The 18,679-nt window shown below is 40.7% G+C and overlaps 1 protein-coding gene across 2 annotated transcripts in view; it reads left to right on the forward strand.

Annotated features, from left to right (window-relative positions):
* The window catches only part of DOCK4 (dedicator of cytokinesis 4), a 1,604,094-nt gene that overhangs the window by 459,121 nt on the left and 1,126,294 nt on the right, over window positions 1-18,679 (forward strand). For both annotated transcript variants that reach the window (XM_078674485.1, XM_078674490.1), the window contains exon 4: window positions 11,330-11,385. In XM_078674485.1, the coding sequence (XP_078530611.1) occupies window positions 11,330-11,385 (56 nt within the window). The remainder of the gene's footprint in view (window positions 1-11,329; window positions 11,386-18,679) is intronic.

An 18,679-nucleotide genomic window follows, 5' to 3' on the forward strand; every position in this document is an offset into this window, starting at 1 on the left:
GTTACAAGGATGTGCTTAGTAATATAGCATAGATAGCAATGTCTACCCAACTTGTGTTAATGATTGCAGGCACTAGCCACCGGCACTCACCTTTGGGGGTGGAAAGGGAAAGGTTGGGAAAACAATGACAAGGAGAGAAAACATGACTGGAAAAGCACCTGAAAAAGAGAGTCAACGAGACAGGAAGTACAGGGGGGGAAGAGGCATACTTTCTGGCCATCAACCCTGCCACTCAGCAGCAGCAGCACTGGTGGGCTCCTTCAGAAAACTTTGGTCAGTTCCTGGAGATCTAGAAAGGCAACCATCATTCACATAGTTGGAATCTTGGATTTTTTTATGCCACCAGTTTTTGTATGCTCTAGATGGGTCTCACTGTCGCCATTTAAACTGACAATACTGTATCCGCCCCGGGGTCAGTATCTAGCGGACAGGGATGTCCCAGAGGTAGGTTGTTTCCTTATCCAACTCCCCTGACTTATGGTGGTATAATTCAGGCCAGGGGAGGACAGGACAGACACAACCTCTGGCATAATCATCGGACTGTTTACTTGTTCGACCAGACCTCCAGTTTTGACCATACATTCTCGGTGTTTCCATCGCGACCGGCCATGTCCATCTTACAGACTTCCATTATATTTTTTAGGCACTCTGCAAATCTGGGAGGGGCAGCTGACTTCCATTCTTTACATATTTCTCTTCTAGCAATAACCATCACATAGAAGATAAACTGTGAATGTAAGTTATTGATGTTGTAGTCATGAGGTAAGCCAAAAAATACTAATCTGGGTGTGCATGAAATGGTTGTTAAAAGTACCTCACCCAGGAAGCCAACTATCGCTCTCCAAAACTCCTGGATCTCCGGGCATTCCAAAAATATATGGATATCATCTGCAGCTATGAGTTTACAGCGGGGGCAGTAGTAATTGTTCTGCGTTATCTTATATAATTTAGCCGGGGTCCAATATACTCTGTAGGCCGTGAATAAATGATTCCGCCTTAGATTAGCTGGTTTAATTAATTTCTGGGATAAAGAAAAGGAGTCTGACCAGATTTTACTGCGCTCTTCAGGGAATTCAGCTATTATGTTCCCCCAGAGGCTTGTCAGTTCAAGATGTACGTTATTCTTTTCGTCAGTAGTAAACAATTTATACCAGAATGAAACTTCTCTAATCCACCCCCCCCCCTCTACGAATTGCATCCAGAATTCCAGTGTCTTTTTCCTGCTGTAAAGTCTGGCTTGACCACCAAGCAGATAATTGGTAGAATTTAAATCTCGTCAGTAGCCCGTTTGTAAGTAATGTTAGGGCGTTCCAGTCCATAAGGCCTGAGTCTACCCATAAGTCCCCCCATTTCAAAATTCCAGCTGTTCTCAAAGGAAGTGAAAGCTGATCCTGAAGACACGCAGGAGTGCCCGGAGAATCCCAAATTGGAGTGTACGTATGATAATAGGGAATTCCCAATACCTTACGGATAAACCCCCAGTTTTTAAGTGCGGTCTGTAAGATCTTAAGACGAACTTTCTTAAAAAAATTTTGGTCGCCAAATTTAAATAAAAAAAAGTCATGGCCATATGGTAGATCATACAATAAAGCCTGGAACAGACGGCCCTGTGAAGATGCATCTAGTGTGTTAGCAAGTAGCCTGAAGTTTTTAAAGTGGAAAGCATGGCAATATACTAGTAAGTCCGGTAAGGCCAGACCTCCTATTTTTAAGCCCCTCCTCAATTTTTTCCAGGCTATCCTGGGGGATTTACAGGCCCAGATAAAAGATCCAATCTTACCCTGGAGGTTAGTAATATCTTTTAACGGGAAGGATAAAGGGATGGAATTATAAAGAAAGGTCAGTTTGGGGAGTATCGTCATTTTAATGAGATTAACTCGTCCGTATATATTTAATGGTAGGTTGCCCCATCTAGTTAATGTTTTAGTGATGTCTTTAACAACAGTCTGCCAGCTAATTATCGGTATATTCTTTAGATCTTGAGTTAAATAAATTCCCAAATATCGCATCTTTTGTTTCACCCCCTGTATGGGAGTGTTATTATTCCACCCCATTATCTCTGTTTTCTCCTTGTTGATCTGATAACCTGACAGTTTTCCGAATTCCTCTGCCAGGTAGAATAGCCTGGGTATAGCTTCTGTATGGTTAGAGGTATATAAGAGGAGATCATCGGCATATAGGGCAGTTTTTAACTCCAAGTTAGCCATCCTAAAAGGTTGAATAACATTATCCCCTCTAATGCCACAAACAAAAGGCTCCATAAAAATGTCAAACAAAAGAGGGGATAAGGGGCAACCCTGTCGAGTTCCTCGGGATATGTCAAACCAGTCAGATAATGCCCCGTTAACCAGTACTTTTGCAGTTGGGTTGTGATAGTGATTTAATACCCTTTATAAACACTGGGGGGAACCCAAATGCATTCATTGTGGCCCAAAGATAGTTCCAATTGACCTGATCGAAGGCCTTGGCCGCGTCTATCACCACCAAGGCTAACGGGAGGCCTTTATCTTTAGCGTAATCTATGGCTCCTATCACTTGAAAAGTGAATTCATTTAGTTGTCTCCCTGGGATGAAGCCCCTTTGATCAGTGTGGATTATAGATTTTATAATCTTCGCGAGGCTAGTCGCTAAAATCCCAGAATATAATTTCATATCTGTATTTAGGAGAGAGATTGGCCTGTAAGACTCTATTTTCTTGGGGTCTTTATTGGGTTTCACGATAAGCGTTATTGTGGCTTCAGCCCAAGTAGGGGGGATACTGTAACCGTGGGATAGTAAGTGGTTGAAGAGTGTTATGAGTACGGGTGACAATTGTTCTATATAATCGAAGTAGAGCTCAACCGGAAGCCCATCTGAACCTGCTGCTTTGCCCCGCTTCATTTTCTTTAATTGGTTTAATATTTCCCCCTCCGTGATCTCACTTTCTAGATATCTCTTATCCAGGTCAGAAACTTGCGGTAAGTTTTTCTGGAACAACCAGGTTTCTATCTCCTCTAACTTTGGGTCTTTATCTACAGTATAGAGGCTTTTCATAAAGCTCCTGGCTTCATCTCTAATATCAGTGTCTTCCACAATCAAGTCTCCTGTCTCTCTCTGAGTTAAAACTTTGATACTGTTCCTAGTTCTTTCCTCTCTAGATTTTCAAGCTAGGAGAGACCCGCATTTTTGACCGTATTCAAAGTTCTTTAATTTACTGGTCTCCCATTTTTTTCAATAATTTTCTCGTCGCAGATTTTAAGCTGAAGTTGTAACTCTATAAGCTCCTTCTCTAAAGCCCGGACCCTCTCGGAGTTTGATAGAATGGCGCTTTGTAGCTCAGAATCTTTTCTATTTATTGCCGCTAGATCTTCCCTCCTTTTGACTTTTATAGCCTTTCTTTTGTAGGCCATTAGGGAACTCAAAACCCCTCTCAAAAAAGCCTTATAAGTTTCCCAAACAACCTGAGGGGTAGAGGAGCCTATATTTATTGCAAAACATTCTGTGGTTTTTTCTTTGACTTCTCTTTTTACCTGGTCACTGAGTAACAATGTCCTTTCCAAAGTCCATCTAGTTTTTAAGGGACTCAAGTTTAAAAAAAATACCAGTTCCAAGACTGCAAGTGTGGCTCACTGGTTAGAGGAGGCAGACCTGGAAGCAGAGGTCAGCCTGGGACCAGGGTTCAATTCCCGGCTCGGCGGGGTCTTGAGTCCTAAAATGTCCATGGACTCGACAATTCTCGCTCCGGTGCCTACTCGATTCACGGTTTCACACTCTGCGACTCTGGGCAATAGCTTGCTTAATCTCCACAACGGCCCCTCGCGGCGGGATGCCTGGCTTTCACCTTGCGGATACCCTGCCGGGGTTATCTCACAGGGGAATACCAGGACGGGTTCCCTAAGCAAGCGCTTAGAAACCGCTTGGTGATTTGCGCTATATAAATTCCTGTACATTTACATTTACATTTGCATGGTCTGACATCCCAACGGGCGTAAACGAGAGAGAACTAATATCTGTGAGAAGGTGCTGATCAACTAAGAAATGGTCAATCCTTGAATATTTTTTTTATTTTTTACTGCAAAAAGTGAACCCCCGTGTAGATCTATATTTCTTCCTCCATACATCTAAGAGACTCAAATCTTTTATTATACCACCTAAGGTAGAAAGTGATTTGGTGGGAGCATAATACTTGGCTTTGGAGGTTCTATCTAGTATCTGATCAAATACCAGGTTAAAGTCACCTCCCAAAATTACTGGGCCAGTTGTCCCCAGTAAAGCTGTTGCTAACTTAAGAAGCGGGCGGGGGTTATCGTCATTTGGGCCGTAGTATACTGCAAGTGTATAAGGAATATTTTGAATAGATATAGCTGCTACCAACCATCTTCCTGTCTGATCCGTCTCATATTTTTTCAAACTTATCCCACTATTCGCACGAATTATAATTGTGACCCCCCTAGTTGTTCCCGTCTGTCTAGAGCATATAATTTCCTGCACCCACCTCAATTTCTTAAAAAGTGAGCTACAAACGTTTGCCTCTAAATGGGTCTCTTGAAGCATTATAAGATGTGCATCTGAGTCCCTTAAAAATTCACAGATCCGGGTCTGTTTCCTTTTTTCCCCCAATCCATTTACATTCCATGAAAGGGTTTTAAGCTTATATGCCTTACTCATAACCCAACTATGATCTCACACCCATCCTGAGCTTTGTGTGAATGGATTTTTTCTATATATATGAGGATTTTTTTTTTCTTTTCTCCCACTGCTCCCTCCACCCAGTGTACTCCCTCCCCCCAGAGGAACCCTCCCAACATACCAGACGATGACATCGCCTTTGGAGCTCCTAGGAGGATCCTCTGACTGAATCCAAACTTAAACTTGTCTTTTACAGCGAGTAGAGTATAGTACTTGGTGATTTCCCTTTCCCCTTTAGTGTATCGATACATTGTGTCACGACATATGTTAAATCAACTTCAATAGTTCATACTCTCCTTATTTCAATTTTCCCCTTTAATATTTTTTATATATATATATTTATTTTTTTTGGACCCGACTCTAATATAGGTATCTTGTCTTACTCTTCACTAATTTTCTTGATTTTCTCTCATACGACCTAAAAGATTATCTACCTCGTCAGGCTGTGAGAAGCTGTAGGTCTTATTTTTCCACATAATTCTAAGTAGAGCGGGGAACCTCATTTGCACATGGGCGCCTAATGATCTCAATTCTGGCATTCTAGTGCTGAGCTCCCATTGTCTCTGTGCAGTTCTTGCTCCTAGGTCTGACCTGATGAGGTAGGGATTAGACCGGTAACGAAGATCAATTTTTGATAGACATCTCCCTAAGATAAGCTCCTTGACACTGAAAGTTTGAAAATTTACCAATATCTTTCTAGGGGCTTTCCTGTCTGTGTGTCTCTTGAAGGGCTCTCTATGTACTCATTGGATTTCCGCCTCCAGATCTATATCAGGACGGTCTTTTAAGACTCCTTCTCTGAGAAGCCGACAAACAAATCCCTTAATGTCTTCCAGCTCTTCGCCCTCTGGTATCTTCACGATCCTCAAGTTGTTTCTTCGGGCCTGAGTTTCCAATCTCTCGACATCTGTAACCAGAGATCTATTTTGCGCTCTCAGGGTATCAATGTCTTTTGAGTTTCCTTGTACAGATTTACTTAATGCTACCATTTCCATTTCCAGTTTCCCAGTACGGCAAATAACGTCATCTAACTTGGACTCCAAAAGGTCGAATCTGTCGTGTATTGTCTTTTGATTGTTCTCAGATATCTCAAATTTAGACATCATGTCCCCCCTTAAAGACTGAAAAAGATGTCCCAATCGGTCGCTATCTTGCTCACTGAATTCTTCTGATCTTCGTCTTGATCTGGAAGAAGCGGGCTCTGGGTTCCTATCTTTATAGGGACCCTGATTCGTGGTTCCTTCTTGGGTTCCTATTAAGCCATTTAGTAAAGGCGCAGCTGTTACTTGAGGTTTCTTGGGTCTGGTGTCTTGTATGCCTAATACTGTGTCACTGGACTGAGTCTTATGCTAAGGGATAGAGGGAGGGAGAGGTAGAGAAGTGGAAGAGGGAATAGAAAGTATGGGGGGTGCGTTGGAGCTTATATGTTCTGGGTGATTTAATTAAACCTGTTGATGCTCTGAGTCTGATGTTACCAAAGACTCTTTATCCCCAGCCTCTTCACTTATTACCCCTCCATTTAACGGATCTGGCTGCCCGGCATCTTCCATGTTAAATAGGTTTTCCAAAGGCCCAAACCGATTTTTTAAGGGCACTGTAGTAGTACTTCCCTCTATTTGTATAGTAGAGCTCGTAGACTGATCCCTAACTTTGAAATAAGTTTTGAGCGAGGGAGTGTTCTTCACCACCTGTTTATCTATATTAGACCCTTTAGGCTTTTTTACTGTAGTCGTCCTTTTGTTTTTTCTTTTACAGGGGGTTAATGGCATGGGTCTCTCTCTCTCTCTTCGAAGTCCAGGACCCCTCCCTCCTTCAACTCTTGCCGAGATCTCAGCTGATACCTGTTCCTCCTTGGAGGGGGGTAGTTCTTGTTTTCAATGTGTTAGTTTTCAGGCTTGAGTTTAAAGCACCTTGCGCAGTTACTGTGACTGAGGCAGCTATGACAGGCTCTAATCGCCTCTGCTCTTGCCCTGGTACAACGTCTGACTCTGAGGAATTCTCCACAGTTTTTGGAGCCTCTTTAGTACAATTACTCTTAACAGAGAGCTCTGTTAATACTTGCTCCATAGAAACCTGCCTCATAGAGAAAGGCAGGGGACGTGTTGTTAAACCCCCCTTTACTCTCCACCTTACCGCAGGAGTATAACTGTTCTGTTCTCCGGATAAAACCTTCCGAGTTCCCTCACACGCCGGTCCTCTGAGCCGGAGTTGAATAAGCGCGAAGTGCGACCTGACCCATAAGCTCCGCCGGCGTTCTCCCGGGCTCCGTGGTGAAGGTGATTCCTCCCGTGTCATGCGGGTCCGGGTATGCGCTGGTCCTAGCGCCGCCTGCTTCAAACCCCGCACAAGCCGCCGTTTACCTCACAAAAGAAAAGGGAGCCGGCTTAGTCTAACCTGGGACAATTTTGGGGCATAATACATCTGCCGCTTACCTTTTCATGGGGAAACTCGCGATCTCGCTATTGCGCTACCATTGTCTCAGTCATCGGAGAGCTCCTCGGTGCTGCCGCGACCGGCTCTCAGCCCGCCGCCATGTTCCTCGTGGGCGTTGCCGCCTGCTGGAGTCTTGGATTGACCGGGTTTATGAATTTGCATGACTTGGCCTTGTGATTCCAGAAACTAATAGCAAGTTGATGGTTTTCACAGAAACATGGTGTAATTACTGGAGCTTTCCAACCTCCCTTGTCCGGTTATGTGATCTCTGCAATGTGATTGTTAACAGCCTCTGCGTCATTTTCTTACTCTCCTTCTAGACTTCCTTCAAGCTTCTTTTTGTGACTTTGCAAACAGAGTGCGTGATCTTTATCTTAAGCTGACTATATTAGCTATATATGAAAAGGATGCAACGCCACAAGGTAGTCTATCCTTGGAGACCAGACTCAAAGGAACGGATATTTTCAGTAGGTAATAGCAACTAAAACCTCTGTTGTCATGATTGTTTAAAGCAGCCAATGTATCCGTAATTTGGAAATGTGGGACTATCACTATATCTTCCCTGTTTGCATACCCACACTGAATGTAATGTAGACTGGTATCCTTGTGAGAAGGCTAAAAGTATTTTGTACATCAATGTCTTTTAGTTCATATCTGAAAGCCATCCTTGCTATTGACAATGCATTTTATTGATGCTATAAAAAGCTCTTTTTTAAGAACTTTTTTTAGATTTCTCACAGTTGTATAAACATAATATGTAAAAGTGAAAGAGAATAAAATCACAGAGCAGCATTGCCTTTACAATCTCAGGCTAGTTTATATATCTTCTCAATGCCATGACTACCTTCAGTCATATGTAATGTGGGTTGGAAACCCTCTTGTGCTATTATTATTCTGGTAGATAGTTTGTGGTTGATCTCATGAGTTACGACACTGTTAAACTAGAAGAGTGCTCAAAGCGAGTTCTTTCATCTTTCTTGAAGTCAGTACACGAGGCAACTCTGAGTACTGTCAAGACAGAAGCAGGAGTAGATGAAGGGATTCTGTTCTTCGAAACAATGGTTGTTTGCTTGACTTAGAAAAGCAAGAGAATGGAGAGCTTAGTCTGGTGCTCACAGACCTTGCTGCTTTGCCTGATATTTGTGTAGCACAGAGGATGTTTTACAGACTGCAGACCCTACATACTAAAGTTGATGAGTGCATCCAAAATCTTCATCCCGGGCTCTCGTAAGGTGGTCTTATAATCTTGGCGCTGAGATCTGTCTAATTACAAATAACAATAGCTTTTCTGACAAAATCTAAATGTTTGTTTCATGGTTTACTCTGGGCTTTTCATTGGTTATGTATGTCTTTGTATTTCTTATTTAAGTTATGGATAAACTCTCTTTAAGCTGATCTATTGTGAAACTAGAATTGAGGTTTGCACTCGCTGACAGTCCCACAATAGAAAAAAACACAAACCAGATAAACAAAGCTTAATTTACAGCTGGTCGCCAAATCTGATACCCTTTCTGATGATAATCTGTGTTAAATTTATTGCTGTCCACCCTCAGTTCCCTTGCTTGTACCATTTCATTAGAGCACCCTAATGAGACATCTTTCAGTTTAGTATGGAGAAGCCGTCTCCGTCTTTGTATTACTAAGAACAGTAGGTTCATCTAGTTTCCTGAATCATGCCACCATATATTTGGGGCTAAGCTTGTCATCCTTAGTGGATCTAGTCTGCTCTTCACTGAATGATTCTCATTCTTTTACAGACACATCCAGCATTGAGTCTCTGCAGTGCTTACTTTGGGATTGTTCCTTGTTCTGCAGATCAGAGACCGCATGGCTAATGTTTTGGGTTAAGTGTTGATTTTGTGTCTCTTGTTGCACTAAAATAATATTAAAATGAGTTGAACAGGTGTAATTTCAGACATTGCACCAGTTAGACCCAAAATAGTTTGATTTTGATTAGCCTCCTTGGCTCCATCTGCAAAATCGTATAATATTGTGGCCTTGAAGCCAGACAATGTGATTTTGTTTAAGTTACAATCTAAGTATTCATGATCATAATGGGAATCATTATTGGCTCAATACGGACATTCCAGACTGTTTATTGTCCCAACTTCATGACCATAACACCGTGTATGTTTTTAACATTCATTATTTTCTTCTGCAGTGGACTTGAGTTAGATAGTCTTAAATATCAAACTATTTCAGACGTAGCCTTAAAGGGGGAGCCTGAGCCTCCATAATTTGTGTACCAGAATGGGCTGATGTAGTTACGGTAGTCAGTAAATACTATTTCCCTGGGTGAGCTATTTACTGGATACAGTAGGTGGTTACTATTTCGAGATTTCCCAAGAAAAATGGCGATTGCACACGCAATTATTGCTTTGTGAAACACATTCTTCATGTATCGGAATCTACTGTGCTTGATTCTCTAGGTACATTTTGGTAGTTTAGAAAGACATTTGATTGCGATATCCGTAGTAGAGGGAGCAGAGCATTGATAGCATGAAAGGATCCCAAGATAAAGCCACTTTGATATACTTTAATTTGTGCTTTGTGCTAAAAATAGTACTACATTGCAAGATGGAAACAAAATATCCTAAGACTTGCACATATCAGCTTTCCTGATTGCACTGAAATGCACCAATAAGTGGACAGAGTTTGAAAAAAAAGCAAGCAGAGGATGAGAACCCGTATCATGACATCAGCTCAGTCGGATACCTTACATTTTCTTTAATGGTGATTGCTCAACACAAGGTAGTAAGTTAGGAAATGAATTTTACCTCAGTGAGAAAAGACAATGACAACAACAATATAATACTGAAAAAGAAGTACTAGGATTATTTTGGAGTATGTGAGGTGACTCAAGAACGTCGATACTGGCTGACAAGTCTCTTTTAACCACTCAGTATGCAGATGATTCCCCCTCAGCATAATATTAGAGAAATGTGTCATCAATATTAATTGTGTAAATGTGAATGCCTAACTGGGCCCATATTACTTAATAAGCGCACTATCCCTCTTTGCGCCATGACGCACATTTATATAGGTACGCCAAGCGCAAATAAGCATAGTGCACCCTATTACAAGCATTGCACTGTCCCACGGATAGACGCAAACTTGAAGGAGTTATTTATGGCAACATGTCTGTGTTTGCAAACTGTAGGTTATTTCAGAAACCATAGAATGGCTCTTCATCTCTCTATACGTTCTGAGCTACAGCATTAAAATCTTACTTACATTAATCTGATTTTAATATCCTTTTGCAACAAGTTACTAAATGCTTTTTGTGTGTTTAATTTCAATACACAGATTCTGCTTTTTTTCTTCATGTCTACAACCATGCTATCTGTTTCATATGAATGAGCTAGAAACCTGAGATTTAAGCGGTTTATAGGGGAGGCTGATGCCATATATTTATGAGGAATAAATGACATTCTGCTGTCCATTTGAGGGATATTGCAAGCCACCCCAGAGTTCCATGACCTTATATAGAAACTCAGCCTTCTGCCTCTGTATAGTCACAGAACTCCTCGGTGATTTGCAATATCCTTCTACTGTATGGCAAGGGTACTTTATGCCTTGAATATTAATACACTGTTGGGTGCCGTAGGTGTAGATCTGGACACCTACGCCACGCTATAGCATGAGAGTAGTGATTAAGGACAGTGAGATCACATAACCGCTCAGCCCTCCACATTCTACGACACAGATGGATATTTCTGCCTGCACAAAAACCTTCTTCTGGGGTGACGCGCCCACTCATCCAGTAGGTAGCAGTTTGACACTTAAGGAAGAAACCGGTTTGCGGATGAATTGAATGTATTTTTATGGGCGAATATGTGACTTCGTGTTATAAACAAGTCTCATTTTCAACCTCGGCGTGGATATTCAATCTGGTTGTTCGCCTTGTTTTTGGAACTCCTGCTTGGCCGGACGCCATTGCTCTGAACAAATATCGATAAATAACATCATCACAGTATTGATATATTCTATCCGTGCTGTAGTCCCAGCCAGGGCAGAGCAGATAACCTCAAACAGATCCTAGTTATCAGTAGGGTCACTGAGTCACCTGTGATTATGCTGAGGTTTGATGGCCTTGTCTGTGTGCAGCTGGTTGTTTACAATGGCTTGGTTTCCAATATACCGAGAGAGCTTAAGTAGAAGTGGCTGATATAGGCAAACTTGCAAGTTTCACTGCAGATCCTAACCCTTGTACTTTCCTTCCTCATAGGGTATCTTTCCGTCAAGCTACGTTCACTTGAAGAATGCACATGTTAAGAACAATGGGTATGTAATTATTGGTATTTCAATATATAAGGAGCGGATTAAATTTACAGCCCGTGGGCATGTTGTTTTATTGTTGTTATTGTTTAAAAGAGTTACTATATTTTAATTGTCTCCGTTAAAGTGATATTATTATTATTTTATTTTGAACCCGAGGCTTTGTAATGTGATAAAAGTCTGCCATTCATATTCTTCATGTTTAGGTATCATTTATGTTGTGCACGTAGTATTGAATGAAAAGGTTGTTTTAAACCCCATTTAAAGTGTCATGCCATTTCGTTCCTACCTGTCTACATCTTGTGCCATCTTTTTGCTGAGACTGGATCCCTGGTCTCAGCAGTTTACATAGTGTGAGGTTAAAGTGTTTGCAGGACACAACTACTGCCTATTTATTACATGCCACTTATTTGCAGCACTGGTTTGTCTCATCTTCCAGGTTCTTCTTTACAGCTTTTTGGCTAGGACAGAACCGGTGACATCAGCACATGTTATCTCCAGAGCAGTAGCAAGCAGCATTTTTCTCATTAGCTGATGTGATTGCAGTGCCCACATACATTGTTCATACCATGGCTTAAATTGTCGCATATTACTCGAAATAATAGTTATTTTTATCATCCAATTAAGAGGTTCTTACTTTACAATATACATCAGAAGGAAAGGCTTACATGAACCTCCTGAATGTGAACGCTGGCCTGTATTTTACAGATTTGTGCAGCAAGTTTACAAACCACTGAGGTATCTAAGCAGCTCATGCTACACGGTTCTTAATATTGTGAAGCATGGCTTCAAGCAGTGCTGATACTGAGAGCTGCCTGGGGCTGGCAACCACAAGGCCTGCATCCTCTGTCTGGACATCCATCTGCTCCTGCCAATTCTGCTCTCAGTTTACAAATCACTTAATCAGCAATGGCTCCAGTGGATAGACGATGCATTCTAAAAGGTTCCCAAGATGCCACTTGTAACGAAAATGGTTGTAATTATTGTTTTGTGTTACCATAGTCGGTAGACGCTGATGGAGAGAGGCTTGCTTTCCAGACCGTACACACAGGCATTAAATGAATTGTTCGTGAGAAAGTTATGATTTCGGGTATATGCATCACAAAGTAAGTGTGAAAACGGCCTTAAAGTTGCTTAGGTTTACATCTTGGGTGTACGACCTGTGGAAAACCTTGTCAAATGGGTCAAGAATTAGGACTACCTCAATGGGCCACACCCAAGGTAGTGTGATGAAAGCTGAAGCCTTTGTGTTTCACTGGTGCTGAAGAGGGGATTACTGATCACCACAAAACAAGTAGGTGAACGGAGAGTCCAGGATCACCAACAATGGGTGATACTTGAATGGTCTTGGCATGGCTACAAGCCACTGGTAATGTAGAAAATCAAAGTTGTTTCTCTGGTCTAGCCAGAAGGCATTCAAAGACCTACGGGTTCCAGGTCAGGCTCTTTTTTTAAAAAAAATCTTAAACTATATTCTTAATGTTTTAAAACAGCATACAAACCGAAGACATCAGAACAAATTGTTAGACCTTGCTCAAAGGACATGTTTTAGCGTTTTATAAAAACAAAGTAATAATAAACAAATGGAAACAGAAAGCACAAACAAACTCAAAATATCCTTGGAGAATAAAGAGGCATAGCATAAGTACACAGTTAATTGTGAACTATATGACTAACTGACAAATACTGCCTTCCATATATCCCCAGGCACAGTTCACTGTTATTAAATACACATCAAGCTTGAAAGTATGTATGCTATCCGTAGCTATCACACCATATTGTGATGGGGCATGCATAAGGCATCCAGGTTCAGCAGTTCCTAGCTCCATTGGTATGAGATTGTTCATCTATGCAATGAAGCTCAGCGGCACAACAAATAGTGTTAAAGGCCAATTATGGCTCAATTTATTCAGTAACTTCTGTTCCTTAGTCTGAAAATGTACTTTGTTCTGATCTTGTCCGTGAAATATATGAGCTGCATAGAACAGGGATTTAATTTTTTTTCAAATTTGTCTTTTTGGGTCATGGTGCTCTTTATATCCTCTATCCACTCTTTAGTTCATTTAGACACCAAGAATGCTTCCATAATCCCATATTATCTCCCATGTGGTGATGTGTCCAGTACAACATTTTCTCATAAATTGTTATACCTGTCATTCTTAGGGTGGTCTTTCCCCAGCCATTTTGCCTTTTACCTCCTGTTTTTGCTGATTCCTTTTATTGGCCTTAGAACTCTGAGCACTCTACCACTGCTGAACAGTGCTAAAACTGCATGTGCTTCTCCCCTAAACATATCTGATTTAACATATCTGATTGGCATATTTGATGTACTGCTAAGTCCCCTGTAAAGTGTTATACTATATACCCAGGGCCTGTACTTCAAATGCTACTAGTAGACCTGCAGCATTAATCATACCACCTACACAAGTAGCCTTTTAAACCTGTCTCAGGTATGCCTGCAATGCCTGTATGTGCAGTTTACTGTCACTTTAAATTGGCATTTAAAACTACTTACCAAACCTTAAACTCCCCTTTTAAAACCCATATCACCCCTAAGGTAGGCCCTAAGGGCTGGGTGCTATGTAAATAAAATGTAGGGCATTTACGTTTAGGTTTTGCATATGCTGGTAGTGACAAACCAGGTATTTCTTTTTTCACTACTGTGAGGCCTACCACTCTCATAGGCCAGCATTGGGAATTCCTTAATGCACTTTTGAGTTGTAATTTCTGATCAGAGAGGATTCGTTTTTTATGTTTCATATCTTTTGAATTGTAATAATAAATCCTCCTTACTGTTGAAGTTGGATTAAACATTACTCATTCAGAAATGCCACTTTTAGAAAGTGGACATTTCTTTGCACTACTGCTCTTTGTGCCTGACTGCCTATCTCAAATACATGTCTGGGTTGAGTGACAGCTACACTTTGTGCTTTCCCCTCTAGATGTATACAAAGGTGAGGCTCATCTGCATTCTGGGAACTCATCTGCATTCTGATAGGCCTTCCCGGGCAGGAAGGGGCTGACACTTCACTTCAATAGGTAGTGTCCTGTCCACACACATAGCACTGATTTTTTTACCCTCTCCCCACCAGGGTTAACCTGGCAGACAGGACTAGATTGAAAGGAATCCTTGTGCACTTCAGAGAGCTGCTTTGAAGTGTCACCTATATCAAAGGCACATTTGTGTATAAGTACTGGGTCACTGGCTCCCTAAAATCAGACATTTCTGGATCTTGAACTAAACGTCTGTCAGAAGGATTGCTGTGCTACTTAAAGGACTTAACTGGACTGCTTTTCTGGAAGGACTGATTTTCTGCATGTTGTCCTGCTGCACTGCCTGCAGCTCCTTTACTCTGCTGATGGAGAGCTGGACAGTGCCTTCCCTCCAAGTGGATCAATGAATCAGTATAAATATAATTATTCCCACTGAAATTCTCATCCACATTTTAAAATGGTATTAGTCAGGTGAGATTGACTAGTTCTTCCTTCTCCTATTTTTACATATAGAGATCATCTCATGTATTTCATAGTTTTATGTAAATTTCACCGCAGTTTAAGAAGGGCTGGATTGTTATATACAAGATATGTTGCTGCCTTTGTAATTGTTTTTAGAACCTTTTATTTTAGATCCAGTGCACCCTCATCAAATCCTTAGTCATGGCAATCAGCCAAGTTACATTTTAAATTCATTGCTTATTTAAGTCCTTTATGTTTTGAATAATTTTTCCGTTTTATGAACCACAAAGATAACGATTTGTTAAAGTGCCTGCCTTTAAAATCATCTCTATACAGATGTTTATTATCTCAGTAGTAGAAAAGTCCAGCAAAACAAACAATTTTGGATCAGTGGGGCCAACAGTTAATTTAAAATGAAAACACTTAACTGAAAGGGGTATGGTGGTTACTGGTCATAGAGAAATCTGCCGAAGGCAAGGAAAGCAATTTAAAAAACCTACGGGGCCCACTCCTAGACTATTTTGACAGGGTTTAAAAGACTGAATTGCCCCAGAAGACTCAGAGTCCTCCATAACCTGGATGAATTGCTATTGCTGCACTATTATGGAAGTGTCCAGGACTCTTCCAATAATAGTTCCTTTATCTGAGAGACCGACACAGGGCATCATTGCCCTCTGGAACATGATAGATCTGAGAAATTGCTTATAAATGGTGGTTGGGGTGCGGGGTTGAGAGGTATTTCTTTGAGAAATGGTGGGGGCAGGAGCAAGGACGGCGGGGGAGTATGTTTGTGGCATTGCTATTCTTGCGATCGCTATTTTTCATACCATAATTAAAATGTATTGAAACTAAACTCAACTTTATTTTAAAACTGTACACATGAAGATTATATCTAACTGTAACCATGGAGATTATTTCTAAAGGGAAAAAAGCATTCATGCTGTTGTGGCTTCCTAGTTGATTTTCCTGGGCCTACTTAAGGTCAAAGTATATTCCACAACAAAATGTTCTCAAACTTTTCTGTCGACTTTCATGTGCTCTTTATTTGAGGATAGTGACTTCCAGGAGTGTTGTAATTCCTCAATAATAACCCTATTAAGAGTCCCTTTAGAGTGTTGAGCATCTTATAAACGAGATGATGAAATGGTTACGTATGTATTCATGATGAAAAGATCCAGTTTTTTTTCTGGGTTATTTTAAATTGTTCTGTTCTAAAAGAATGTTTTCTGGCCTACTCCAGTGCTCAATTGTTGTGGTTTATAAACCATTTAATTTCCGCCTCTACTTAAACCTTCTAAATAACTTTACTCAGTTTCAAATGGTTGAAATGCTTATTTTTAAACATGTGGTCTCTCTCACTTCAACAGTTGCATTAAGAAACTTTTCAGAATGATCCTGGACATGGTCTGTCTGGTACGAAGGTCACCAACTTGAGCAAGAGGTGGATTGAATTTAGTAGCTTGAAGGTCTTGTACGATCTAAGCTCTTTCTCAATGAAACATTTTGTAAGAGTTTCATAAATTGGTAGAGATAGTGTCAACTTAAAAGCATCCCAAAGTTACTGACTTGCCTTCAAAAATGAATTCATACTAATCTTCATCTCAGCAAGGTCCCATTCATACTGTTTATCATGAGTCACAAATGTCTTATACAAATGGAGACTGATCGGTCCTCAAATCTACAGGCTGAACACATCTCTGACAGCCATTTACTTTATTTACGACTTGCTGAGATTTTCATGAAAGTGAGATCTCTTCTAAACCAGATAGCATCTTTATACCTAGAAGTTAGAGTTTTTATTCTGTTCTGTCTGAAGCCAAATCTCAACTTAATTGGATTCATATGCAAAAATGGTCATGTCTGGCATCCAAGACATTTAAAATAATTCTCCGATTACCCAGGAACTTTTTCTGAAGCTTGAGCCTCTTTGTTGATTCTGACTGCCACCAAGAAGGAACTAGAAACATGAAATCGAAATTATGAGCAGAAACATTATTGTGGCAAATAACCACTAATGATATAAGTAAAAGCTCAAGTTGTTTGAACCACTTGAGAAGAAGATGGCAACACCTCGAGATTTGCGTTTGACCATGGATACTTAAAGTATTCTGCCTCAGAATTCAGGTTAATTATGTGAAACATGATTATCTTGTATAAGTGATAAGAGAAGTATGTACCTAATTTACTCGAGTTTGGCACAATCCTTGTTTCAAAAAAAGGCAGAACACCAAAGATAGTTCTTGTCTTGTAGAATCTTCATGATCATCTTGTGCTAGATCAGCTTCAGCCTTCGACTGTGGGTCAATCATCTACAGCTCACAAGCTTATATCAAAGCATTTTAAAGAGGCTTTCAGGTTTTTTAAAGGAGGATAACTAAAAGGTTGTCTGCATTTATTTAGAACTAGTATATGTCATCTCAGTTAACAGTGGACAGAGATTGAGCATTGTTGGCGCAAAAGCGGATTTCTGTTCAAATATGCCGTTGAGTATATGCTGATTTGAAAAGACTGTGGTCAATTAGCTAAGTAAGAGCTTATACACTTTATTGCCCGATGTAACATGTTCATTCCCTAACGAGCCCCCCTGAGGACAGCGTGGTTCACAATGCTAAATACAGTGGCCAATCCAAAAGGAATGTTGCAGTGAAACTACAGACATCTGCTTCCATCCAGGGGCCATCTACTTCCGTCCAGGGGCCATCTGCCACTAAGACCAATTCCATTCCTCTGTTTTGATGAGAACTTGTGGAAAATAGTATAGACTTTTAGTCTCAACTTGTCAGAATTGACAATTTACTCCAGTCATTAGATGTAATAAACATTCAAGAGGGCGGTTATCCTATTAACTAAAATAAGAAAATGCTTTGATCTCGCTACATGTGAGGTGCCTTTTTAAGCTGCAATGTTTACTTTATACTTTACTGAAATACATATTAACAGAAAGGAACTGAACAGAAAAGAATATGTCAAAGGCTATATATGCTCAGTTGTTTGCATGATGCCGACATCTACATCATCATGTATGTCATTTGAAGGTCTTTAGTTAGTGGGCCTGATTCTAGACCACAGAAACTTCATCAAAGTACTGTGGTGTTGAAAGACCGCATTACCTGTGGTTATATGTCCAGCCATAGCATAAGGACTTCCTGATTTAGGCCCTTACAGCATGGTTGACCCTCTGTAGGTATCAGAAATATTTGTTTACATATATTATTGTATACATTTGAATGATATAGAGTATTGGAGATGGATACTGCCACTGTGATGTGAGGCACACAGTTTCTACCAACAACCTTGCAGGGCCGGTGGTACTAACTTTAAAGCCAAACTTCAAAAGAGAAGCACATCTACCTATTACAAATAGAAGGTCTCCAGAAAGACAAAGCCCTACATACAACACTATGTCTTCTCAGAGTCAAACAAGAGGAGAAAACAGAAAACAGAATGAAAACATAGCATCTTCAGCACATCACTTGGGAAAGCTTCCTCCCAGAGGACCACCCCCCAGATTTGCAACACTCAGAGGACCTAAATGTACCCTGCACCCCACTCGCGCCCCCTCGGACAGAGCCAGCACTAGAAAGTCATCCGTCATCAAGGTTCAAATTGTCTCCGAAAGCACTTGCAGATTTAATCCGTATTAATAAATATTTTTCCCTTTGTATTCCATTTCAGTTTTACTGGAAATTCCACCAGTTCTGTGAGCTGCCTTGCCATCTCCTCTTGCTTAATTCGCAAAAGGGCCTTAGTCCTTGCCAACATACCCATGTGTTGATCCAGGATGATTAAAAGCTGTTGGTTCCCAACCTTCATCTCTTCTTTGTTTCTTTGAAAGGCCGCGCAA

This window comes from Lissotriton helveticus, chromosome 1_1, assembly GCF_964261635.1.
Source record: "Lissotriton helveticus chromosome 1_1, aLisHel1.1, whole genome shotgun sequence".
Classification (NCBI taxonomy): Eukaryota; Metazoa; Chordata; class Amphibia; order Caudata; family Salamandridae; genus Lissotriton; species Lissotriton helveticus.